The sequence below is a fragment of the Copidosoma floridanum genome, unplaced genomic scaffold, assembly GCF_036245765.1.
Source record: "Copidosoma floridanum isolate Cflo_tuat_1 unplaced genomic scaffold, Cflo_Japanese_pri ptg000034l, whole genome shotgun sequence".
Classification (NCBI taxonomy): domain Eukaryota; kingdom Metazoa; phylum Arthropoda; class Insecta; order Hymenoptera; family Encyrtidae; genus Copidosoma; species Copidosoma floridanum.
In genome coordinates, this window is record NW_028321911.1 from 7,541,175 (window position 1) to 7,568,792 (window position 27,618).

Here is a 27,618-nt window from a genome sequence, read left to right on the forward strand (position 1 = left end):
TGTATGTCTTTGTCTTTATTCGCATTATTTATGCCGATGTATTCAGCATAGTTTATGTATGCTGTAATTGTAGGCTTACCTTCTAGCAACAACTGTGACCAGCCACCTGCGACTCAAAACAACTAAGTAAATAATTGTCTCTTAGCAGTTAATGATTTTTTTTTTTTTTAATAATTTATACAGTTTGTCTTCAGTAATTAGAATTAAATTTTTTTGTTCGTTATTGTTGTAATTGTTACTATTTGAATGTTATGTTACAAAATTCTTATTTTTGCCATAGTAGATTCAATTACTTCTTGGATTAAAGTGTCAGTAGCATTAGGAATTATGTCTATTCAGGTTCTCATTGGTACAAAAATCATAGTTATTTTTTAGGTTATTAAAAATTTTTCGTAATGATCTACCATGAATTCTATAATTTTTTAAAAATTTTGGTTAGTATACTGCCTGCTAAAATTATAAGTTAAATTATTAAGTAAGTAACTATATTTTTGTCTTGCTAAGTGCAGTACACGTTTCTTGTAGTATTAGTTTCGACAATTATTATTACTATTATTCTCAAAATCTCACTAAAGAATTCCTTATTACGGGTGTCTTGTATAAAAATCAAGGTTAAGCTCAATTTTTAAATCGCAAGGCATTTTCAGAGGCATCTGCTTAAGTAGCAGATTCTTAGAAAGCGGTGTTGGCTCAATGGTAAGCGTGCTTGTAATTGATACAACGCCGTTTTAGCGGTTGTAGGTTCGATTTCTGGTGAGAGCAGATTTTTTCAATGTCTGTTATCACCAGAAAAATTTCTCTGCAACCCCGGCTGTTTTGGGGCTGATTTTTCTATAGAATCTTCCTTCAGAGTGATTTCAGGATTTTTTTCTTGCATCATAGGTCTCCAGGCCTGGGTAAATATAAGCTAGTATTAGGGCTGTAAGAAGAGATTAGTGGATCTCATGTCAGGTGTCAGGAAGGGATCGCCAGCCTTACTAGTGAGAAGTGATCCTTGAAAGATGGAACATCTCCAATGATGCTTATTAGCCTGGATTCAATGCTTTGGCAGAGAGTGCTGGCTTAATTGGTAAAGAGCGGACGTCCTAGAATACAAAGTTTTCTCTGGGGGAAAACTACACAGTGGTAAGTGGAGTCAATTCACCATTAGTGCAGAGAATTTGAGCTTAACTCGCAAGGTGTTTTACTGGAGATACTAACACTGTGTCTATGGTATGGTTAGGTAAAGTATTAATAAAGAGTTTGAAAATAAATGTGGCAAAACACGCCCACATGCAGGCAGTGAGCGAGTGACTTTGGTCACTATGCTAATAGGCTGTCACGGTAACTTAGTAAAAAAAGTAGAAGACTCTTTCGTGTTACACCCTGAGTTGACACAGACGAATCACATTCTAAGTAAAAACGCAATTCATCCGTAAAATTCATACAAGACATATTGTGTATATATAGTAAGTGTAAGTGGAGCTCGTACGTCACTTATATGCGTGTGTGTGTGTGTATTAGCTTTAAGGTGAATGTTTTATGATATGTTGACATGTAACTACAGCCAGACTCGCTGTAAAAATGAATGTATGTATTTAAATTGTACGTAACACGTATAAATGCATAAATCATACTGTGTGTATAAATAAATAGTTTACTTGCGCATTGATTGATGTATTAAAATTGTACGTAACATGTATAAATGCATAAATCATACTGTGTGTATAAATAAATACTTCACTTGCGCATTGATTGTTTATTTCTAAGAATGTATGCCAATTTAAAAATTGTAACTAATCATCATTTCATTTTACTAAAAATTAATTGTAAAATCCCCAAAATGACTTTTACTCGCTCTGATGCTATAAAAACTCACCACCCAGAGGGAAAGTCGCTCTTTTTACGTCTGTCACCTGGCCTCTTAAGTCTTAGTCTACTCTTGACTTCCGTGACTTGCGAGTACCTTATACACGTTAGGCATAACATGTTGGCTGAAGCAACTTTGGTGCAGTTCAAGAGCATCAATAATATAAGACTACGCTAAGGAGCGAGGTACAACGAAGGAGGCCCGCCCAAAAGTGGTTCCGGCGATAGCAGAATAAGCAGAAACCGCAACATCTTACCAGCTACGAACTCATTTGTGTAGTTTAAAGAACCACTGAAAATTACTGCACAAAGCATTAGGGAACACCAAAGTAGCAGTAACAACAATGAGTGGTAGATGTAAGTTATTTATCAGTAAAATAATTAACATCAAAATTTTGTTAAGGTGATCTGAATAGATTGCATCTAAAAGAATAGCTATTTTAATTGTTTAAATAAGAGAATTAAGGATTAAACATTAATTTGAATCATCCATATTACTTGAAAAAAGAAGTTTACTTTACTTAAAAAAAACAAATAAAGCTCATAAGCTCAATCCTAAGATACCCATGACTGACACTAAAATGAAAAAGTTAAGACTATACTCTAAACAAGGCCAGTCATAACAATTCACCCTAACTTGTTAACTTATTAAAGATGCTAATTCCTTTATAAAAATATACAGTGCCATTTCTTCAATACGTTTTATCGTCTGCTCATTGCATCTATTTTCTCTATTTTTAATGAGAATCTTCTCAGCTTTACTTATCAAAAGATTAACATCATATTAATGTGCTATACCCTTTTTTTTGTTTTTGGTAAACTTTTTGGAACCGTGCCTGACAATATACTTCATTTTTTTTTGTCACGTATTTGTCTTTCAAATAAATTTTAAATTTATAAATATCATTTAAATCTTGACCACTGTTGCAAACACGTGCAATTTGGCACCAATTTTAAAGTATTGCCGTTTTTAAACCATTCTTTTTAATTGTCTCACATTCAGCTCTTGCCATTTATTACATTTTAAATACAATCTACAAGAAACAGAATTTATCCCTTAAGTATAGAGATACCATTCATTGCATGCTGAAACGTAAGGTTTGCATTAAGTGACTTCATTAGGACTTCCACCACCGTTTGATTGGCATGAAGTGAATTTTTCTTCTCATTTACTATTTACATTTCAATAAATTTTATTAAAACAGTAGATCAATGAACTATTTAAAAATAGTTGTTACATGTATGTATAAACACATAAAAACTAGTGTGGCTAACGCCCCCCTGCGCGCTTCGTGCGCCAACCCCCCACTAACAGATTGAGTAGACAAAATAACGACATTACTCGCATATTTATCAATGCAGGCTGATAATTAGTTTACAATAGCAAAATACGTGACTCACAAAGGAGTTGATAAAACATATAATAACATAAATGTTAATTTTCCAATAGAACTTTTAAATAATATCAGAGAAGGTCTTCAACCATACGAATTGAAATTAAAAATAAATGCTATAGTAATGTTAATAAAAACTTTAAGTATATCTGACGGTCTCTTTAGAGGCACAACATTAAAAATAATAAAATTATTTGAGTTTAATATGGAAGCAGAAATATTAACGAGAGAAAAAAAAAGCACAGCTTATACTTCTAGAATAACATTAAATACTGGCACCTCATCATCAGAGTTTTGATTCCTTAGAATTGTGTATTAAAAAACCTTTATTTTTTTACGGACAATTATACGTTGCTGCATTAGGACATAAGAATCAAAAACAAATTTTAATTCAAATTGAATCCGAGAATATTTCAGAAATTCAAAATATTTTTTAGCAAGAAACTTTTCAGTACTTCAAAAATATGTATTTTTGAAGATCGTGACATTTGAACAGACGTATGGTAATTCATAAAAACCATGAACAAGAAATATGTGAAAAATGTGGAAACGGTTATAAAAGTACAGATGGCTCAAAATGACTCATGAAATATCGCAACATTAAGCTAACAGAATGAATTATTTTTTTAAAAGCTTAAGTGTATTTGTCGTTTTAATTTACACCTTCTCCTGAATTCTGTCTTTTTGTGAATAAGACCCTCAGGTAATCAAGAACTTTATATTGGAGTAAAGTACACATGGACCAGAAACAGATTTAAATGTTAAAGTTTAATTAAGTTAAACAAATAATAGTACTTCTGAGATATATAGTAAGTCAGAAGGAGCGAACAGACAGAGGGAGGCCTATGATCAGTGAATTGGAAAACCCTAACAACGAGGTATGACTTGGGTACTAAATTACGTATATTTTTTAACATGTATGATGGTTAAACATTCTATAAATAAGTATTCTTTGGGGGAGTGGAGAAGGAGTGAGAGGGAGCTGAGGGGGAGTGGGGAAAATCTCATTTAAACATAATTTGATCAAAAATGACGTTAAAACAAGCAAATAACTACGTAAATCGAGGGGAAGCAGGGGGGCAGGGGGCTGAGTCTTACTTTTGTTAATACAACTATATAATGTAAGGATATATATATTGGAATTGGCATGGTAAAGTGAAAAGTAAGGTGAGTGAAGAGAGACGCTTGACGTTACGTCACCTCAAGCGCCGTGTTCACAGCGCCAGTGAGAGAAGCGTCGAGTAGTACGTGCCCTGGGTAGACTGCTACCGGGTGTAGAGAAGAGCAGATGAGCCTGTCAGCCTTCTCACACACGAGGTCAGAGCGCTATAGCATTAATCGTACGGTTTCTTTTGGTCGTTGCACTAATGAGCTGGGCTCTTCGCAACTCAGCCTAGGATTTGAGTGGGCATAGCCACATTCAATCTCGCTGGTGCTCACGACAAAGATCACGTTAAAATTTGCGTTAAAATTGGGAATTACTACTGAGAAAAGGTATAATAGAAACTAGAGAAAGCAAGTAAAGACAGTAAAATTAATCCAACAAATTAAGTATGTAATTGCAGTATTGTTAAGTGAAAAACCTTTAATCTGATTTCGACAAAAGACGTGGTTAATTTTCTTTAGTTTAAGACTTTTTTTTATGTGAGAGTAGTTTATTTGAGTTATAGAGACTATACTAAGGACTATTTTTACGAGAACTTCTATCTATGTAATAAAAATTCTACTTAATTTCTTTAGATTTATTTGTAATGCTCGAAAAACAACGAGCCTAGTATGCCCGAATTTATTGAAGTCTGTTAAAATTACTGTAAAAACAAGTGTATGAACAATTGGTGTCTCCTTCTCTCATCCCTTACTAATCTGGCACTTATTTACAAATACAGTCCCATCAAGCACTTAGTTGCATCAAAAGATAGATAGCTAGACAATATATATATATATATATATATATATAACTATATTATATAGTTATTCCTATCGAGCATCCCATATTAAGCCCACAACTCCTCTACTGCCCTTCTACAGCCCCCACATTATTTTTTGTATCCCTCCACAACCCCCTATAGACCACCCACATACTAAGTATCGACAGTTTGTACTTAATTTAAGAAAAAATTATTTTCATCTACTTTTTCTTACTGCTAAAGATGCAAATAAATAGATCTTATGCATATTAATAAAATATAAATTAACGTTCATTTATGTAATACTATTAGTTAATGACATATTTGAAATCAATTAATAATAGTTATAAAATTGTGTTAATTCATTGATGTAATTTAATGCTAACGTAACGTTTTTATTAGTGTGTCCGTAGTTGTATCATGTCATAACAATACATCTAGTATATAATGAACGTGTTATTATTTTATAATGATAGTAACAAAAAAAGACATGCACGGAGAACTTTATACTCAATGATAAATTATTTATTCTAATTTAAAAAACGCATATGTCTTTTATCTATTTTCTTGACGTATATGTGTTGTAAAATAATTATCAATGTATATTATAAAATAATAAATGAAAATTAACTTCTGCAACTGCAATTTAAAATATTGAAGATAATAACATTTGTTGAGTGTTATATAAACAATGCTACGATAATTTTTTTATTACATGTGTACCAAGCTATTATATTTTGTCACAATAAATATTGTTTAAAAACTTAGAGATTTCCTATTATAATAAGGTCATGATCAAGTTTTTTAAACTAAAACGTAGTATTTAGAAAAAAAATGTGTTATATTTTATCATTAAAGGATATAGTACAAATAAATAAAATAACTATTAATTCACTAATGTAAAATAAGTTAATTTATTCCTTAAAATAATCAAGTAAAGTCAATTTATGATTTAAAAATATTTTTTCTAAGAATATTACTTATTTCTGTTATTATTCTTTTTACTACTTTAACAAATCAATTATTGTCTTTTTGCATCTTGATAACGCCACATATTACTAATCAACCATAAGAAAATAAAGGTTTTCATAAGTATAAATTGATGTTATTAAGGCCTTGATCTTTAGATTTGCCTATTGTCATAGCAAATGCCACAATGATTGAAAGTTGCTAACGACACAAAATAGAAAGTAAATTTAAAAGGTTTCCCTTATTTTAAGTGATTTTTAGAATAAAGACTGTAATTTTAGTTTTTTTTATTTATTTTTTTTTATTATTTCTTATTTTACATTATCCTATTTTCAATCACGTTTCATTACACAGTTATTTGACATACTTAAATTTTTAAGTAACATTACTATAGTACCAATTTGAAGGTTTAGTTTACGAGGTAGGAATCCTTCATGAATATTGTGCCACATAACCACTGGAAAATATAAATAAATCATCGTTCCATTTATCATCTCTTTCGTTAGCAGCATGATCGATAATATAGTCAATTTTAGTTTTCCAGTCAATTGAAAAAAAATTTTATGATTTAAATAACAAAGGTGCTCGTTATACGATGTTAATGTATTACTCTTTATGGAACAGATATAAATATATCAGGAAATATTTGAAGCTTTACATCATTTAAAATCCAATGTTTAGGACCCAGTTAGGACCCAACGTGAGCCGATGGATTCGGCCTAAGTCGCAAGTGCTCCCCTGTCCCTGCGCTATCAATCCCAGGCTATAAGGCGAAAGCCATGGCCTAAAAATACGTGTCGCGACGTAACACCATAAACGAACTTTTCTTATTTTAAGCAATAAAATAGATAATTAATGTTTCAGATAAATAAGTTTTTCCTTACCCTCTCAGACCATTTGTAAGAAAATATTTTATTTTTCGCAAACAATATTAAATATTCTTTTCTCGTTGTTATTTGAACTTACGTATGCTGCGTTGAACACTTCTTTACTTAAACGTATTTCTCGATCATGGTTTTTTTTTGACGTAAGTAAATTAAAAAACTTACACGATACATCCTCTGATTCTAAAATTTGGTTAATATGTAAGAGAGCTTAACTACTTTCAGCATCCGGCAAATCCTCTTTAGAAAATCATTTATACTTATTTAATATGTTATATCCTTAAATGTTTTCTATAATTAAAAACCCAGCAAAAAATTGTCTTCATTAATACATAAATGTAACAGCGATTTCTTTTTTAAAAACATCATTAATTTTTTTATTATCATTTATAAAATCCATTTTAATTGTAATATACTCTAACGTTACATATCTTACTTTTTTTATGTTCTAATATATTTGAATAGTGTCAAAACAGTTACTTTATTCAATAGAAGTTAAAAAATAAATCTTTCATTATTTTTTGGAGATACAATGTTTAGTCTACCTATTGTAGTGTTTTTTATTATATTTTTTCTTTTCTCTAAATTTTAAATATTTGATTAGAAAATGTAGTATTCTGAAATATTGACATACTTTATCGATCTTACAAAGTTATCATATTTATTTTACTTAAATCCAGCTGTAAACTATGTTTCATAGTTTTTTAAAACACTTTTAAGACTACTTTCTTTGGGTGAAATTTTTTGCTCGTTTTCGAGATAAAAATTTAAATTTACAAGTCTGACTTTTACCACAAATTAGAAGTTTTTACAGTTTTCTAGCTTTTCCCATTGGACCTAGATATTGAGCATCAACGTACCTATTAATTTTATGAAATATTAATTTTCCTTGGTCTTTCAATTTTAGAATTTTTCTTCACACCTTATCCCTGTCTTTATGTATGTAACTATTAATATGTTTTATGTTATGAATAGATGCCCAGAATTTGACGTTATTATGACATTTATATTAAGTCAAAAAAATGTATCATACAATGCATCCATCAAATTATTTACTCAAATCTGGCCTTTTCTCCGAAGTAAATTAACATGTTGAAAAGTATTATTTTCTGTTTAATATTCAGGGCGACCTTTGGTTTATAATAAAGTGACATTTATGAAAGGTTTTGTAAAATTTTTCTTATATTTTTAAGAGTTCTGTGAGTCTTGTATTACCAGAAGGAATTTCAGCTAAAATAATTCCATTTATTCGTAAAGTTACAATAATTTTTTTACTACGTTGTAAGGTTATTGAAATACGTGCATAGGTGATATACGTAACTGTTAAACATAAGTCTAGTATACCATATTCTCTTATTTGAGACATTGCATTTTAAAAATGTTTTTGTACATACCTCGGACTTTTGATACATGAAGATAAAAGTATTAAAAAATTTCAAATTGTTTTCCTTCGTCTCGAAATGTTAAAAAATCTTGAATGCACTATTAACGATTGCGTTTAATAAAATTTTACGACATTAAGTTATTATACTTTTTGCTTGTATTTGAAATAATTAAAGCAGTTATGTTTAATAGTTATGTAAGAATAAATACAAAATTGTTATGCCAACTGTCACCTATAGAATAATGGATAAAAATTCTTTCCATTTGGTCCGTAAGACAGTCTGTAACATGTTTTTATAAATTTTTACGTATTATTACAATAATATTAATTATTAAAAAGTTAATGCAATGAAAATTTCACTATCAGAAATATTATGGGACTAATTTCTAAAACAATTTACAGTTAATTAATTGTATTATTATTAAAAAAAAACAGTTTTAACATAATTTGTAGCAAAAAAGCTGATCTATTTGCCATATGGGCAGTATTGAACTGATAAATATTGCATGATTGTAACAAATTGTCTCAAAAATTGAAAAATATGTTCAGAATATAGAAGTAAGTCTTTGCGAAATATTATATTTAAAAAAACATAAAGTTAATACACATAAACGAGTGGCTTAACTTGTGCAAAACACTGTGTCTTGCAGTGTTGCTCATAAGTCACGACTAATCTAGAAAGTGCTAGAGCGAACAGTGTTATTTGAGTTATAAAAATTAATTTTTTTACTATTCCGTTGTCATATTCAATTGAGTATTAGTATCAATGTGTTTATTTTAAATTTAAAGTAACAAACGCTTTTTCAGCTATTTTAAAATATTTCTTGATATTAAGTGTCCTTACAACACTAAAGGTTCAAATGGTTATAATAAAAAAGTGTTTTTTTAGAAGATCTACATTTTTCACATTCAATGCGGTCTAGAGCAAAGAGTATGATTCAATACACTTGTATTTCAACGAGGTCTAAAACTCTGTCCTTAAACGGGAACGTGTTAATCGTTTGTGAAAAGATTTATTACTGAAAAACTGATATTTTTGTCTCAGAACGCTGCACTGAAAATGCTGTAAAAATTCTTTCTTACGATAAAACTTACTTAGATGCAAACTAATAGATAAAATATCTAACTAGAAGTTACGAACAAAATTTGGGCCCATTTGAACCATCATTTTTTGAGTTAGTCAAAAGACTTAATGACGTGCATACACACTTCTATACATCTACACTATGTGAGAAACTCAGATCATCCGTATACTTGGTTAAAAAGTAGTCAACTTATAAATCATTACACCTTTTGCTCTGACACGATTATGAGGCACTCTTTTACATTGGTCCTGACTAAAACGTATGTATAAAAAGAATTATTATAATGTAAGCATTTCAAAAAAATACCATTTCATGGAATTTATTAATAAAAAGATTTTCGTTGATTTTAGTTTTGAAACATAATTAAGAAAAAAATTTAATTGTATAAAAAACCACAGACTATCACAAGACATAGAAAAATGAAGAAACTAAGTGAAAAGAAAGTAAAAAAGTTTTAAATAACGAAAAAAAAAAAAAAAACTAAAAATATTAATTACACAATATTTAAGTAATGAAAAATTTATAATTATTATACATAAAGTAATGTACAATTTATTAGTAGTAAAACAAAAACTTTAAAAAAAACTTTCTTAAAAAGTTTTTAATTTGAAGTTACAATTTGTTTGTGTGAAGTTCGCACGCAAACCTTGCAGGAAAACGAAGCCCCACTATAATATATTTTGTAGTTTTCATTATAGTTATTTAAGCGCCTAAATAAAATATAAATAAGTTAGGGGTATATAAAATATGTAAATAAGTCGCAAATGTAACATGTCATTATTAAAAGAGAAGTTAATATTTTGCACTTTAAACAAATGTAATGTACACATTAACGTATGATAAAAATAAAACAAGTTCATACACACATATTTGGAACAGGGCTAATATATATTACTTTCACTGTAAGTATTAACAATGTCTATTCAAGTAATATTTTTAATGGCATCATCATCATCATCATTATTATTGTCATTATTCCTATCAACTTTATTCTCACTACCATCATCTACCATTTTCCTTCACATTATTGTTTCCATTATCATCAGTATGAGCGTTATTTCTATCATTATTGACATCATTATTTTTGTTACTTTTATCATAATAATTATATTTATGGATTATTATGATTATTACCATCAACATCATATGTTATTGTCGTCTCCAGCATTATACAAGCTTCAACTAGAGAACCCACAAAATGATTGGTAATGTCATTGCTGCAAAACAGTATTAACAAGTACGAAACATTCGTTTTCTACTTAAAACTTTGGCTATACTGTCTTTGTGTATAACTACTATAGTTAATTAATTTAACTACCATTAATAATTGCTTATTTAAATCAAATTGGGATGTACACAATAATCTTCTCATGGCAATAAGTAAGCAAGATCTTCCACTGACATTTGTATATTTTTTTTATTGTGAAAAATCCATGAAAGCCTAAGTATCAGGAATCATTGTAAATAGAAAAAAAGTAATTTTCAGTAGTGGGAGACTGGGTATGGTTGTACCAATTTTTAGTTAAGAGCCCGTAACTTTGAAAGTATAACACTTAGTAGGATGAAAATTAATGGTCATGACGAATTCAGGACTTTTCTACATGTGTATACAAAAATTATGACTGCAGGTACAGCTGTTTACATGTACAAGTTGTTAAAAAAAAAAAAAAATGGCACAACCAACCACACCCCAGAGGTGGTTGTAACTATGCCTGCGGACGGTTATGACAGGTAAAAAAAATGTATTTAAACCATTTTAAATTAATTTTATTGTATTACATGTTAAACATAATGTAACAGCATCTTTTTCTTGAAAAATATAACATTAACTTTTAATTAAAGACATCAAATTTGGAACATTTTATGGCTTGTATGTAATTTCGAACAGTATAATCTATTATAGATATTATATACCCATAGTCTATATCAGCGCAACATGGTATGTATTTTGACAATCACTATTCTTGCTTCTTGAAAAAGACTTTATTATGAGTAACGTAACCTATACTGATACAGCCTCTGTTGTTACCGTTCGCATTGGCTGCATTACGTATACGAACGTATCGCAGTAATGTCATGTGATTTATTTAGTACATTTCTGCAGCTTTTTGTATAGAAATCTCCTGTTTTGTATTATTGTATGCCTTTCAACATCACACGTACCTCTTTCCATTCTCTTAGAACGTTTACAAGGCATCGAAAAGAAAAAAAAATTACCATGTAAACACAACATAACTTACATGAAAATTAACCACTGCTCTTTATACACTAGTGTGTATCTTATAACAAGGAAAAATACTCATTACTCGATCTGTACGTATTCAGCGATAGTTGCAAAAAAAAGCTTAATGAAAATACTTACATTTCAATTCCCAAAAGTAATGAAGGTCTCTGCTGTCGTTGATATCACACGGCAGCTAATGCTATATTGTGAAAGACAAGTAGCCCAGTACTTCACCCCTCTCCCCTCTTGTATGTGGTGGTTCTCTCTTATAGTTTTGCCAATATGACCACTGTCACAACTGTAATTTGGCACAACCATACCCAGTCTCCCCCTAGCGTTATAAAATTGTTATATTAAATTTGAAAAAAAAAAAAAAAAAGTTAAATCTAAAATGTGCTTTTCACTAGCACGCACATTGGTTGTTACCTAATTGACAGAGAAATAAAGACTTTTCTATAAAGCTAACTTGGATGTCAACGTATAAACTTATTTCAGATTATGTTGGTTTTTGATACTTGGTTGTTACTTAGTTACAGCCTGGAAAAATACGTTTTTAACAGTAGCATTTTTATAGTGCAATAGTTTTAAACTTTTCCGTTCAAAAATGTAGGTATTTTAAAAACCTACGAAATTGTGATTGTTAACAATCTACTTGCTTGCTTATTAAAAAATAAGAAAATTCAATGCAAAACTAATTTTTATAGTTTATTTCTAAGTATCCAATACATAAATCTCAGCCTTTTATAAATATTCCACGATTGCAAATCTTCGCTTGATAACATCTTTAAAAGTGATTGTTTTATGTTTAATCATCCTTGCATCTTCACAGTTGCTAATAAAATTTAACTTACTACGCGGAAAGCCGTCTGACAGAATAAAAAAAGGGCTCGTTAAGTTTTTATAAGGTGTTGTTGATATTCAATATTTAATGTTAATTTTTATTTTAACTGATTGCATATTAATGTAACTCTAAAAAGCTTCTTTCTACGATGCATTTTTAAATAAATCCAACATAAAAGTGCTATGACCAGAGATTTTAAATTGTATTACTAACGCATAAAGTATTAGCTTAAGGACCTAAGTGGTGAAATTATTGCACGTTTGTCCCTGAGACACGTACATTCATCTTTTTCGCCTAAAGTAAATAGTGCAGCTTCGCACATTCAGCTTTCTGGGAACACTTTGTGCCCTGTAAATAGCTTTATCAGAAAATTACTTTGTGTCTGAGAAGTTAAATCTGATAATAAAGTTATCACAAGAGCGCAATGTGCAGCCCAATGACAAAAAGCAAGCGTTGCATTTTTCCCTCTAGGCAAGAAAAACCAATTTCTTGATACCATAAAGCTACAATAATCTTTGCCACATTAACGTAACCATACAAAAGAGTTGATCATTTATGTACGTGACTAAGAGCTTTAAGAAAATGGAAACTCAGTTCTGCACTTACTTTTTCCAAAATGCTTATTTTCCTTGCCAATAAAGGATTAAATATTAGTACACTATATTACTTACTTTGTAATACACACCAAAAAAACTTTAAAAGTCACTGAGATATTAGGTTTTAAAAAGTAAACTGACCCTTGAAAATGTTACAGAAGTTTTGTAGCTCAATATTAATGTATACTGGGATACACATATACAAAGACTGTTACTGCTGCTTATTGTCTAGTACGTAAATAAAAAATATTAGCTGCTCAAGATCAAGAGCGAAGAGTCTTACCTGTCTCTGGTTTTGAGACTTCATCTATACTTTAGCGCTTGACATAATTGTCAAAAAAAATTGTAACATTCGAAATTCCTACATCGATGTGAAAAAACGTTAATACTCGATATAAACACTAAATAAAAGATTTTTTAATGTTTATTTTAAGGTATGACACGTTGTATGTTTTTTCAATGTAAGCAAGTTATTTTTAAAGTAATTTTTGACTTTTTTGAGCATCTTGAAAATAAATCAATTTAAACTGTATTTTTGTTGTTTAAATGATGTTACTTTTATTGCTGAAAAAGTCATCCAAAAAATAAGATACTTTAACTTACTTATCAACTCATACAAGTTCAACTTAAAACCACCATTAGTCATGAAATATTAAGAATGCTCATGTTTTAGCAAAAAAAGATACTTTTTTGCTATTATCCTTTTTTGTCTGTGCATTGTAAAATAAGTATATTGACATCCTCATCCGTTTTGGCAGTCTTAATATGCACTTTCTTGTTTTCAAATTAAACACAAGACAGTAACACTACATAGCATTTATTAAACTGTTAAGATACTGTACTTCAATCGGTATCAGATTTATATCTTACGTGTTACTGACTTTGATTCAAAGAGATAAATATTTTAAATAAAAATTTTGTGTAGAAGTTAATTGATAAACTTAAAATTGGTTTTGAACACTAATGTAGTTTTCCTAATTTTTACACGTTGTGAATAATTAAAAAGTAATCGTAATACTCGTACATTTTATATTCCAATTTGATAACAAAAAAGTGATTGTCAAATCTTGTCATTATCACTTTTATGAATTATAAATTAATATACCCTAAAAAACTTCCTCAATGATAAAAATTATAATTCCTTTATCAAAGTAACAATTTCGTTACCATTAGAAAAATAAAAATTAGAATTTGAAGAAAGACGACCCTAAGTAACTATACTTTAGCTAATCTTTAACAAATAATTACTTTTGACTAAATATTATCTAAAAAAATTTTATTCACTTTTTGTTCTTTGTAGTGCTTACCAAAAATGTTATCGGGAAAATAATCAAAGTTTTTGCAGTTTTTTTTGTTTCAAAAATTTTGGCATAAAACTAAAAAAAATTAATAAACAAATAAAATTCATGCATTTCTATTCGTATATTCAGTTTTGCACCGTCTCCTCAGCAGATGCCCGAAATTGAAGCCTGTGACTAAGGGTGGAACTTCAAATTGCCTTGAAATTTAGCACGAAACTAATAGTTAGTTTAGATAATAGCAAAGTTTTTAAACAGATCTATCTATCTTTGAGATAAAAAAAAGTTTATATATGAATAAAACTATATGGTAACCTGGTAAGTCATGGTCTATAAATAGTATGAATAAAGTGTAAGATGGTATAAAACAATCATATTTTAATGTAAATACTCAATATTCATTATAACAGTTAAACCTTACACTGTAATTTTCAGAATCAGATCTACCAGGAGAAAACATTTTAATCATCCTGTACACATGTGTGCTATTGGTCTCACTATCACTTTTACTTCTGACAATAACTGCTTATCTTATAACGCCAATACTTCAAGACCTACATGGACTAGCTCTCTGCTGTTATTGTTGTTGTCTTGTGCTTGCCTTCATGAGTCTAGCCATTGTCCAGCTCACGAGTACCTACATGTCCTTTGATGTCTGTTATACTGCAGGTAACTACAATAAAACACTCAATATCTTGATATGGGTCTTTTTATTTCCACTATCGTGTTACAGTCCTCACAGCTAACTTAACGTAACAGAAGTTTGTATTCTCAACTAACAATATCAAGCTATTTGAATTATAAGTATTTTTAAAAAAGAAAAAACTGTGCGTTATTCAATTTATTAATAAATGAATTTGTTTGCAGTTTATGTAAGTATCAAAGTTTTCCTAGTTAGACCAAGTTGAAATACAAAACTTACTTAAAGTGTGATTAATATTTTTTAATAAGACAGGTATGGTTTTTTACTTGTAATGCTTTTTATTCAAGAATAACTGTCATTAAAATTATTTAATAATTCTTGGTTGATCTGTTAGGGCAAACTTCCAAATAAAAAACACTACATGTTTTGTACGTAGTGACATTTCATTGACTAGGGCGTTAACCTTTTTAGGCTTAAACGCAAATACCAAATGGAACTATATAACGTAGCAAAATTTGCTTGCACGTAAGTCAAACAGGCAAGAATGTGTATCAAAGCCTATGCTATTAGACGGTGAAGCAACATAACTTCCCTGTGCCTTTGTGAAATTTAATTAGGAATATTATTTTGATGTAGTAATTCTATCAATAAATAAACACATACATTTATTACATTGTATATTTTATCTCAATATTTAGCCTATTTCTTATTTCACACTTTGGCTAGTGTGTGTCAAAAAATTCTTTAACAATTAATTTTGTATAAAAAATAGGTTATGAGCTTACTTAAATTTTTCAACCAGTAATATATTTTATACGTAAAAACAATTTTAACTACATAGCTAACTTATAAACTTGCAGGTGGATAAAATTTATTTTAACATATAGAAAACATTAGCATTCTCTCAATTGGGAATGAAGTTGACTATCCATTTTAGAACACAAATTGAAGGTTCTAAGGTAAGAAGAATTACTTTACCCCCTCATAACTTTATGGGTCCTTCTCCTCTCAGTACCTAATTAGTTTTTAACTAAAGCTCCAGCTTAGCTACTTTCAGTAGGGATTTAAACTACCACATTTGGTTTGTTATTTTATTGATTTATTTCTTTGTTTGATACTCTTAACGACACTAATTCTTTTTGACTTTTAGTTTTATAAATATAAGAAAAAATTTTTCGCTAGTTTTTTTTGTTCTTCTGGCCTAGTACCTTTTGATATTTTTAAAATACCAATATAAAATTTCGAATTCATTAGCACTACTTTAATAATGATAAGGTTTTTTGGATGAAATTTATTTAATTTTAGTGAAAAAATATATCACTACATTTTATGTATAATTTGTGAGCTAATCTTTCTTACTATCCGGGGTACTATTTTATCAATTATCATTTATTAATATAATCAGAATTTATTAAATTCAATCATTTTTGAAAAATTTAATTTTTTGAATATCACGCGCAGCTCCGACTTTAAACTTTAAACTGAATAGTACCACCAACCACTTGCTAGGTGGCAACTACTAGTTTCTGGTAAACATTACAAGTAAAAAATTAGCTTATAGTTTATAAGAGGATCTGTGTGACTACTACAAATCATCACCTTAGATTATGCAAATACGTGTATTTCATGTATCTCATCCTTTCAACTGTCTTCGTATAAAGCAGTGGCTGAAGTTCGTGCACATTTAGTAAATATCACTGTACATTAAACTCTTTGCTCTCCTTTTTTTCTACTCCTCTGATTCAATTCCCTTTCTTTCTCTCATATTTAGTATGTACCAGGAGCTCATGACCTCTCCACCTCCCCACCAAGAGTGGAGGAAATTGACCCCTGGTCAGCGTATAGACGACTGTATAAGAGCTACGTGGTATTAACTTACCTAGAGCTCGTCCCAAAGAAGCCTAAGTGGGACGTACCCATTCAGTCTCCAAAGGACGTCTTAAAAAAATACTCCCCCACACCCCCTCGGGGTTGCGCCTTCACCAAGGGCCACCGTCCTCTACTACCCTGGCCACTAGTCCAGTGCCACCACTCTAGGATCTACCAAAGTATTGCCACCACTTCAGGATCCAGAGGCATCTCGGTATAGGGACGAGAAAAAAAAATAAAGTAAAAAATTAATGAAAAGATTCATGTATATATATGTATCAACCACCCTAGTGACTAAGCCCCTCCCGACTCTATGGATTACTGCACATCTGCCATACACTCACAACGATCCGGACCTCGACGAGAACGATAAACCTATTACTGCCCACGGCTTTGGGTGGTATACCACCATTGTTATTTGGTTTGAAGGGACGTTTTGACTCAGAAGGTGAATCTCATCAACCCTAACCCTTTCCCCCTCTGCTCAAAGCTTTCCCCCTCTGCAAACCAGTTTTAACCTGTTCATACTGACATGAAAGTATTTTTATGGAATGCTGATTTTTTTTAATTTCAACTAAATTGTTTTTGTATTATTTAAATAATATTATCATATTATTACTTTCTTCTCTATCGAAAAGCAATAAATAAGCTTACAGAATGTTTGTACAGTAAATCATGTCAGTATCCTTGTTTACGACGTAAAGATAAAAATCTTTCCTCCCTTCTCTTTTTAGTAAAATTTATAAAGATTTTTCAATAAAGTTTAACACATTGTCAGTATCTTCAGATTTGTTCATAGTCATAGAAAACGCTATGACTAAAAAAAACAGTTTTTTGTACATAGTTAAAAGTAATAAAGAAAATTTCCTATATTCATAGCCAATTATGGCTTAAAAACTTTGATTCTAATTTTTTCTCTGTTTATCATTTTTAATAGATTTAAAATAGAAATGAAATAAGACTTTTAATAGCTTAGTGATTAGCGCGATAGCCTTCTAACCGTAGATACTCGAAGTGTCGTGGGTTCGAATCCCGTCGAAAATTATCGAGATCTTTTCTCTATCTTTTCCGAAGCGATGGGTATCCAGGATGCCATAACACCACTTATCTGAATTGTAAAACGATAAGTGCACTATTCCTGATGATGTCTGAATCTCCAGGGGCTTCCTTTGCGAAGAAAAGCCAACACCTCGCCAGCTCATCGAGTAAAGTTACTGTTGGTTACAAAAATGTCGGTACAGTGAGTTCGATGGTTTATTGGAAAAATATCTCTCCATTAAATTTGATAACAACTGGGGTGTCCTTGAGACAATCGCTGCGTCGTGAATAGTACCCAGTAGGATGGATGACCGAGTCGTCTGAGGGAAACTTTGCAAGGGGCCCACACGAAAAACTCGCATACTTGGAGAAATTATTGGTATTTACGAAAAAAAAAAGCATAGAAGGTAAAGATAAGGGACATAAGATACGTAATAACCCTGCAATGGGTATACGTTGCAATCATACTACTATTACTACTACTACTAGAAACGAAATCGTTGAGTAAAAAAAAAAAAAGTAAATGAGGAGTTATAAAAGCCTTATACCATACAATTAAATCTACTGTTTCTTTTTTTTTGTTCTGATAATTTTAAAATAGCATTAGTATTCGCTAAATCTAAAGCTTAGAAAAAAGTTTCGTTGTTAATAAACTTTTGGTTATTCATATAAAATGTTCTGTTAAAGGGGATTTAAAAGTTGTATTGTAGTGTGTTCTCGAACTATTAAATAAAGTTGCTCGTTTTAAAAGTTCTAAAGTAGTTAATTTAGCTTCACAACTTACAAATAAGTAAAAATAAGTATTTGACAAAGAAAGGAAAAAAAAGAAGCACAATAAAAAAAGCTATCACTGTTAACAGCTTAGTTTTATTAATTAATATTAAGACACTTACAAAACTATTAGTACCTGCACGTTAAAAAAACCATGTTTTTAGTAATAACTTGAAGATACAAAAATCATTTAGAAAACACAGCAATAGCAGATTAAATATAAAATCTTATAAAGATCACAAGAAGTTTTTATTAAAGCTATTCTTGAGTATTGAGCATTCTTAAATGAATAACAACACCTGAAGGTTGGAGAATACATAACAATAGTTAATGTCAAGCGCTTAGTGATACTCTAACTAGTATGAGCTTAATTTAAAATAATACGTAAGACAATAAAATTTTTAGTATAGCTACAACAATTATGCTTCTATTGCAATTGAAATAGTTGTTTGTGTGGCCTTTAATTAAGAAAAACATATTCCTGCCGTTTATTTATAGCAAAAATTTATATCATAAATGTACAAAAATTTGGTTTCTAGTAAAAAAAAATTCTGATCCTTCATAAACTTAAATTTTTGTATCTAAAGATTAATCGTGCTTAGTGTATAATTTACCTATCTCAAAAAAAAAATTTTAATCGGTAATATTCCAGACATTGTATAATCACACAATTAATTTGATGTATCTTCAGTTAAATGATGTAATTAGGAGGGCCAGAAAAAGCTTTTTTGTACATGACATAAGTTAATTTATTTATTTTATCTATGGCTTGGACTAATATCAAATCAATAATGCTTTATAATACGATGACTTGTAAGAGAACTTCTCGATAACTTAAAACCTAAGATGGAATAGGAAAAAAAAAAAACACGAAAGTTAATTTATTATTTGGTATGAGCCCTCCAAGATTTTTAAAAAAACCTTAGAAATAGTAAAGAGGACTTAACGTGATCAGTATAATACAAGCATACATTTAATACAGCAATGCAGAAGTGCATAAGTATTGAGTACTGGCCTACACAGCGTTTATTTATATTTTTCGAGCTTTAAAGAAACTTCTGTGCATGAAGTACGCGTTCAACTCCTGTATGACAAATTTAACGTGCAATGTATGTATTCCTTTTAAGTTATATGCATTGTAGTAAATTTTTAACCTCAATCTGATTATAGAAACAATAATTAAATGATTGCTGGAAAATCTTATAACAATCAAACATGTGACGTTTGCAACAACCAATGTGCAGGAGTCTAAGAAATAATTATATCAGGGTATTTATGGTTAAATGCTGTTGACATGCAAATGTATTTATCTAATAATTTAACATATAAGATAAGTAGATAGACTATAGTGGTAGAATGAGAACAGCTTGTGCTGTTGTTCGGGGGAATCAGGCCATGGTAGTGAGGGGAGAGCAATATTGTGCTAGTGGTAAAGGGGGTACTATAAGACGAGCTATGAGACGGAGTCCAAGCGTTATATATATATGTGTGTATATATGTATATATATATATATATATATACATATTGCAAGGGCAGCTATTTATAGTATCTCAATGAATTTTTTTAGAAACATCATTAGTTTTCTATCCCTGTGGAATCCAAAAGATTTTATAGTTCCATTTGAAATGTCCATGAACAATAGTCAAAGTTTTGAATCTGTATACCACATATTACTTTTTAATTTTATTATTTTACAGTGTTTCCATAGAAATGAATAACTTACAGTTTCACTAATTATAAAACTCTCACACTCATGCTTTAGTATTTTGTCTGAAATTACCTCCTAAGATAAATAATTTTCCACCGAATAAAATATCATAATCACATAAATTTTTCAAAGTTGTATCTACTATTTTCGAAACTTTTTGGAGCGAATGGAAGCGTCGTCCCTAATAATGACATTTACTTCTTATGATTTCTTTTTAATCAGCTTTGTATTCTTGTTTGTAACACCAAGAAAAAAATAATGCTTTGTATAAAAATGCTGTGTCAGAACCTCCAGCACCATTATGAAAATATATGTTTGTATCACAATTTATATTTATATTGAGAATTATTTTTCAATCTCTTTTAGCGTTAGCAAATGAATTCTTAAAATTTGTTTTTAAATCAATAACAGTTTTATTGTCCTCAATGTATTAAGATTTCACTGTTTTATTTATTATTGATAATCCATAATATTTACATAAATTTCCTATAAATTTAAAGATTTCTTTTAAATGTAATAAAGCATTGTTTTATTTATCGTCTTTTGAATCTTCAATAAGAAATTTTTGGAGTGATTCCCAAATAGACTAACCACAAACGTCTTCAGATATTAAAATCCATTCAAAAAGTCTCCTTAGTTAATATGACAGCATAAGTTTACAAACATCATTAAATATTTTAAATATTTTAGAGTTGTGTTTAACTTAACCTTAAGTTATAGCAATACGTCTAAGCGTTCTGTATGTTAATAACTGTTTTTAAACTTTTAAAAGATTTAGCTTTACCAACCAACTTTAATATTTACTAAAAAAAAAAAAACGCTCAAAGTGCTTAGGTGACGTTATATTTAGTTGCCCTATTGTTAAGCTACGTCTAACTCTTCCTTTTCTAACCTAAGTTCTTACTGTCGAATTAAAACTAATATTCTGGAATATTTACGTATCTAATTTTTTTTTCTAATTCTAATTAGTTTTCGCAAAACTATCTATTTTATTCAACTTAAACCAAGCCGTTAATGCCATTTCAAAGTTTTTTTATTGCCTTAAGCATTTTTTTTTTTTTTGAAACACGATTTTTCGTTTAATTTCAATATTTACTGATAGATTAAATACAGAATGACTACGTCCACACAAAGGGAGCTCGTGCAATCGCCATACTGCTTGCATGGGGCTTATATACTGGCCATCTACATACTCTGATATTTCATTAAAAATTTCTACATCTTTTTTTTTATTACTCGTATCTGTTTTCGTTATTTTACGTAAAGCTTCATCTCCTGCTCCATGAACATAATCAAAAATATACTTTAACCTTTAACTAGATGCACAATACTCAACATTAATGTGGCAATTATATTCCGTTAATAGAAATGGACTATATGGTACAACCATTGAATTAGCAACTAAAATTTTTTATTTACTGTTTTCGTTTCTGTATATGTGATTATCACATTTATGGTTACTTCTATTTTAATTTGGGTATCCATTTTTTGTAAAAAAAAAAAAACGATTAGTGAACTTTTTTAGAAACTGTCTTGTACAAATTTTTCGATGACTGGTAAGACATCAACTATCTTTACCATGAAGTCCAGAAATCATGTGTTTAATAACTAATCTTTGTAGTTGTTAATAAAGTAAAATTTCTGCTGAAATAAATTTATCTACGTCTGTTGTAGTAATAGTTGATTATTAAGATGAAACTTTACAATAATATGGAAATGAGGTAATTCTTTTTTTCGAAGTTCAATGGTGAACGTAAGCAATGACTTCTCCACAAGCATTGTGTTGAGTTATCTCATCTAAAATAAATTTCAATTTAAAGTGGGATAATCTAACAGTAATATTTAAAATATTGTTTACAGTAGTACCTTTAAAAATAGTTTTAAACATTTATTTTATTTTATTTTAAATTAGGGTTAAATGTCACGGTGACAAAAATATCAGGTCATCCAAACTTTAGCATTATTGCCATTGCATCTTCAGAATATTTTTTCATATACATAGTACCACCGATACATGTTAAAGGTGAAAAACATACTTTCAAAGCTTATTGTTTTCAAAATTTTTAACGTTATTTAAGGCACTACGCATTACGTGATCTATTGAACCTTGATAACATTTCGTTCTTAGGATTTTTTGATTATTGCGAAAGAAGCTTATTTCATTGTTTTCTATTATTATACATGCATGCGAAAAAAAAAGATGTCACGAAAAAATACGTACAGGGTCTTGGAAGGGTCTGTGAGAGGGCTGTGGGGGGCTAAAGGGGGTTTTGAAAACAAATGCGATGTGTTAAAGTAAGCCAGAAAATTACGGGTTACTCCCTTATTTTGTAGAGGGGTAGTAGGGAATGAGACAATACTTGTTTATTAAATGTTTTACCATCTTAAATGTTAAAAAATATATGTTATTTAGTACATGTAGTAAATAATAATATTATTTTTATGAATTAGCATACGTCTGTTTAAATGTGACGATCTTTAAAGTAACATATTTCTAAATTACTAAGCAATTTATTGCTAAACAATGTTTTTAATTTCTAAATTTTTCTCGGATTCAATTTAAATACAAATTTGTTTTGGATTCTTACGTATTAATAAAGCAACGTATAATTGTCCGTAAAAGAATAAAGGATTTTTAATGAACAATCCTAAGAAATCAAAATTCTGTCCTTGTAATTTGTTGATAAACATAGAACATGCTAATATAAAAGAAAACTGTTTTCCATAAAAACCAAAACGTACTAATGATAAGGTGCCAGTATTTTATGTTATTCTATAAATATAAAATTTGCTTTCTATTTTTTCTATCGTTTTTATTTCTGCTTCTATATTATACTCAAATAGTTTTGTTATTTTTAATCTTGCGCCTTTACAGAGACCGTCTGATATAGTTAAAGTTCATATTAACGTGACTATGGCATTTATTTTTAATTTTTGTTCGTGTGCTGAAAGGCCTACTGTAATATTACTTGAAAATTCATTTGGAAAATAAATATTTCTGTTATTATATATCTTATAACCTCCTTCTAAAGTGACGTATTCTGCTGTTGTGAACTAATTATTGGCCTGCATTGATAAATACACGAGGAATAACGTTATTTTGTCTACTTAATCTGACTGTGTATATTAACATTTATATATATATAAATCCCTACATTATTTAGTTGTCTTAACGAAAGTGAGTCTCAGCTCCCCTCCGCTCCCCCCTACTCGCTCTCAGCTTCCTCTTGCTCCCCCTTTATCTCCCCCTCAACGTACCCCCAATAAAATACTTATTTATATTATGTTTTACCATCTTCAATGTAAAAAAACATATGTATTACAGTACCCAAGTCCGACCTCGTTTTTAGGGTTTTCCAAGTCACTGATATTATATAAATAATAAATATGATGCCCCTCTGCACGCTTCGCGCTTCAACCTTTAACTTACAGATTAACTAGACAAAATAATGACAATACTGGTGTATTTATTAATGCAGGCTGATAATTAGTTCACAACAGCAGAATGCGTTACTTAAACAAAAGTTGATAAAACATATTATAACATAAATATTAATTCTTTAATAAAATTTTCAAATAATATCAGAGAAGGTCGTTCACCACACGAATGAAAATTAAAAATAAATGCTATAGTAATGTTAATAAGAACTTTAAGTGTATCAGACAGTCTCTGTAGAGGCACAAGATTGAAAATAACAAAATTTTTTAAGTATACTATGTAAGCAGAAATAATAACGGGAGAAAAAATAGAAAGCGAAGTATATATTCGTTTAATAACATTGAATACTTGCACCTCATCATCATTACCTTTTGTCTTCTGCAGAAAACAGTTTTTCTTTATATTAGCACGTTTTATGTCTATCAACAAATTACAAGAACAGAGTTTTGATTTTTTACGATTGTTTATTAAAAAACCTTCATTTTTTTACGGACAATTATACGTTACTTTATTAATACGTAAGAATTCAAAACAAATTCGTATTCAAATAAAACGTCCAATGACAGTTGGTAAATAATTAAAAACAACGTCCAATGGTGGTACTGTCAAATTTTGAATTTATTAAAAAACAAAACGACGTTTCGGCCGTTTGGACAACGTCCCGGCCCTCATCAGGTACAAAAATCTCTGACTCTTACGAAAGGGATGTAAATTCGTATTCAAATTGAATCCGAGAAAAATTTAGAAATTAAAAATATTGCTTAGCAATAAATTATTTAGTAATTTAAAAATATGTTACTTTAAAGATCGTCACATTTAAACAGATGAATGCTAATTCATAAAAACCATGAAAAAGAAATATGTAAAAAATGTGGAAAGGGTTTTAATAGAACAGGTGGATTAAAACGACACATGAAATGTCACAACATTAAGCTAACAGAATAAATTATTGTTTTAAAAGCGTAAGTGTGTTTGTCTTTTTGATTATATCTTCTCCTGAATTCTGTCTTTTTGTGAATAAGATCCTCAGATAATCAAGAACTTTATATTGGAGTCAAGTACACATAGATCAGACAGAGATTTAAATTAAAAAGTTTAGTTAAGTTTAACAAATAATGGTACTTCAGAGATATATAGTAAGTAAGGAGGAGCAAACAGACAGAAGGTGGCCTATGATCAGTGAATCGGAAAACCCTAAAAACGAGGTATGACTTGGGTTCTAAATTACATATATTTTTTAACATTTATGATGATGAAACGTTAAATAAATAAGTATTTTTTTGGAGAGCGGTTGAGGGGGAGATAAAGGGGGAGCTGCGGGTGAGTGTGTGTGTTTGTGTGTGTGTGTGTAAAATTTTTATTTCTAAAATAAAGACGTGTAACTCGTATTATGTCTTTGATAATTTATTGAACAGAAGTACGACGAAGGAAAATATAAACGGTGTGAGAGGTTCGAGTCTCCAGAAAGATGTGAAGAGAGTATTGCTTCTGCTTGACATCATAGTCACTTTGTTAATTTTTCTTGTTACCAAGTTATTTGCTGCATAAAATGATTGGCACCATAGCCTCCTGTCTGCAAGAGAGCCATTATATATAAGAGCCCTCCTATTCCCCGTGCTGCTATCATTTTTAAACAGGAAAATGCGACCCCAAACATTCTAAAGAAAATGACCCTGGCCCGGTTCGGTGCCCTGAAATTGTCAACAATGAAGGCACAAGTGAAATAAAAGAAAACTGGCTATGTAACCTTTCTAATACACCGCTGCCAGATTGTGTATCAAGCATATTAGAATTAGGCGATAAATTTAATTTTGTTTCTAATATTAAAAAATCTGATTATTTTCATCTTTTTAAGAATGTTGAACATTCACTTAAATATTCTGGAGAATTTGAGACTGTTAGAAAGGAACTTCTTAACATTATCAATAACAATAAACATAATGTATCTACTCGTCTTTCTTTAAATGATGGAGTTCTCCAAGACAATTTAAAGCGAACACGAGCCTTCCTTAAAAATAATGAACACATTTTAATTACTAAAGCAGACAAAGGTAATGCCACTGTTGTCATTGAAAAAGAAACTTACTTTAATAAAGTAGAAGAATTGTTAAGTGATGATAAATATTATTTACAAATAGAGAAAAATCCTTTATACCATTTAATAAAAGATACTAAGAATTTTGTAAGCAAGTGGGATAAATACGGTGTTTTTGATGAATTTGATGAATTAAGTAAATTTGATAAAGATATTCATAAAAAAGACTTATCTAAATGCTATGGACTGATAAAAATACACAAAAAAGACTTTCCTATCCGTATCATTGTCTCAACATTGAATTCACCCACATATAGTTTTTCTAAATTTCTTTCTGATTTTTTGATTAAGAATATTCCGCTGGCAAAATCACACATAAAAAATAGCTATGAATTAAAAAATAAATTAAAAGAAGTTATCATTCCACCTGGTTACACTCTTATTAGTCTAGATGTAGTTAGTCTATTCACTAATACTAGTGAAACCTTAATCACAAATGCAATAAAACATTTTTGGAAATTCTTGAATAATAAGATCAATGTTTCTTTAAATGAATTTTGCGCAGGAGTGTCATTGGTTTTGAATTCAACTTTTTTTCAATTTAACAAAAAATTTTACAAACAAGTTTTCGGCTCTCCAATGGGCAGTCCCTGTAGTCCAGTAATGTGTGATCTCGTAATGCGTTTACTTGAAATTTCATGTTTAGATAAGTTATGTTTTGATGTTCCATTGTACGTACGGTATGTGGATGATATCCTCATATGCGTGCCTACTAAATATATCTACTATACCAAAAACATTTTTAATAGCTATTGTCCTGAATTACAATTCACTGTTGAGACATGTAACAATAACAACAGCATCAGTTTCTTAGATTTGGAGATTATTATTCAAAAAAATAACACAGTACTAACTAATTGGTACCAAAAACCTACACACTCAGGCCGATACTTGAATTTTCTTTCCCACCATCCAATACAACATAAAATAGGTATCATTTACACACTTGTAGACTTTTCTATTAAATTAGCAGACACACAATTTCATAATAATAATTTAAAATTGATTAATAAATTTTTATTAGCTAACAACTATCCTCAAAGATTTATTGACAAATTTGTGAATAAAAGATTAAATACCTTGAAAAACATGAATACGATTGACAATAGCAACAGAAATAAAAATAATTATAAATTAATCTTATCATTACCGTATATTCCCCACTTGCATAGTCATATTAAATATTATTGTAAGAAGCTTCACATTGGTCTTATATAAAGTTTAAACAATAAATTAAAATCGATCTTTTCACTTGGAAAAGATGTAACTGAGCCACTCGATAAAAAAAATGTTGTTTACCACATACCATGTGCGAATTGCAACCGCTGTTATGTTGGTCAAACATCGAGAGCTGTAAAGTTAAGAATGACAGAACACAAAAGAGACATCGAGAAAAAAAAAGAATACATCGGTACTATCACAACACAGCATTGAATTCACACATAATTTTAATTTTGATAATATTAAAATTTTAGACATAGAACAAAATTACAAAAAGCGCCTTTTTTCCGAAATGCTAAATATACATTACTTTAATAATAATATTAACAGACAACAAGATACAGAAAAATTGAAAGATTGTTATAGGTCTCTCGTTATGTCAATTAAGAAAGGTGACTAACTT

The 27,618-nt window shown here is 29.7% G+C and overlaps 1 protein-coding gene across 1 annotated transcript in view; it reads left to right on the forward strand.

Annotated features, from left to right (window-relative positions):
- Positions 1–27,618, forward strand: part of LOC106641746 (G protein-coupled receptor Mth2) — a 486,490-nt gene that overhangs the window by 282,903 nt on the left and 175,969 nt on the right. Inside the window, exon 3 of the mRNA XM_089597612.1 lies at positions 14,866–15,099. Within this exon, the coding sequence (XP_089453738.1) occupies positions 14,866–15,099 (234 nt within the window). The remainder of the gene's footprint in view (positions 1–14,865; positions 15,100–27,618) is intronic.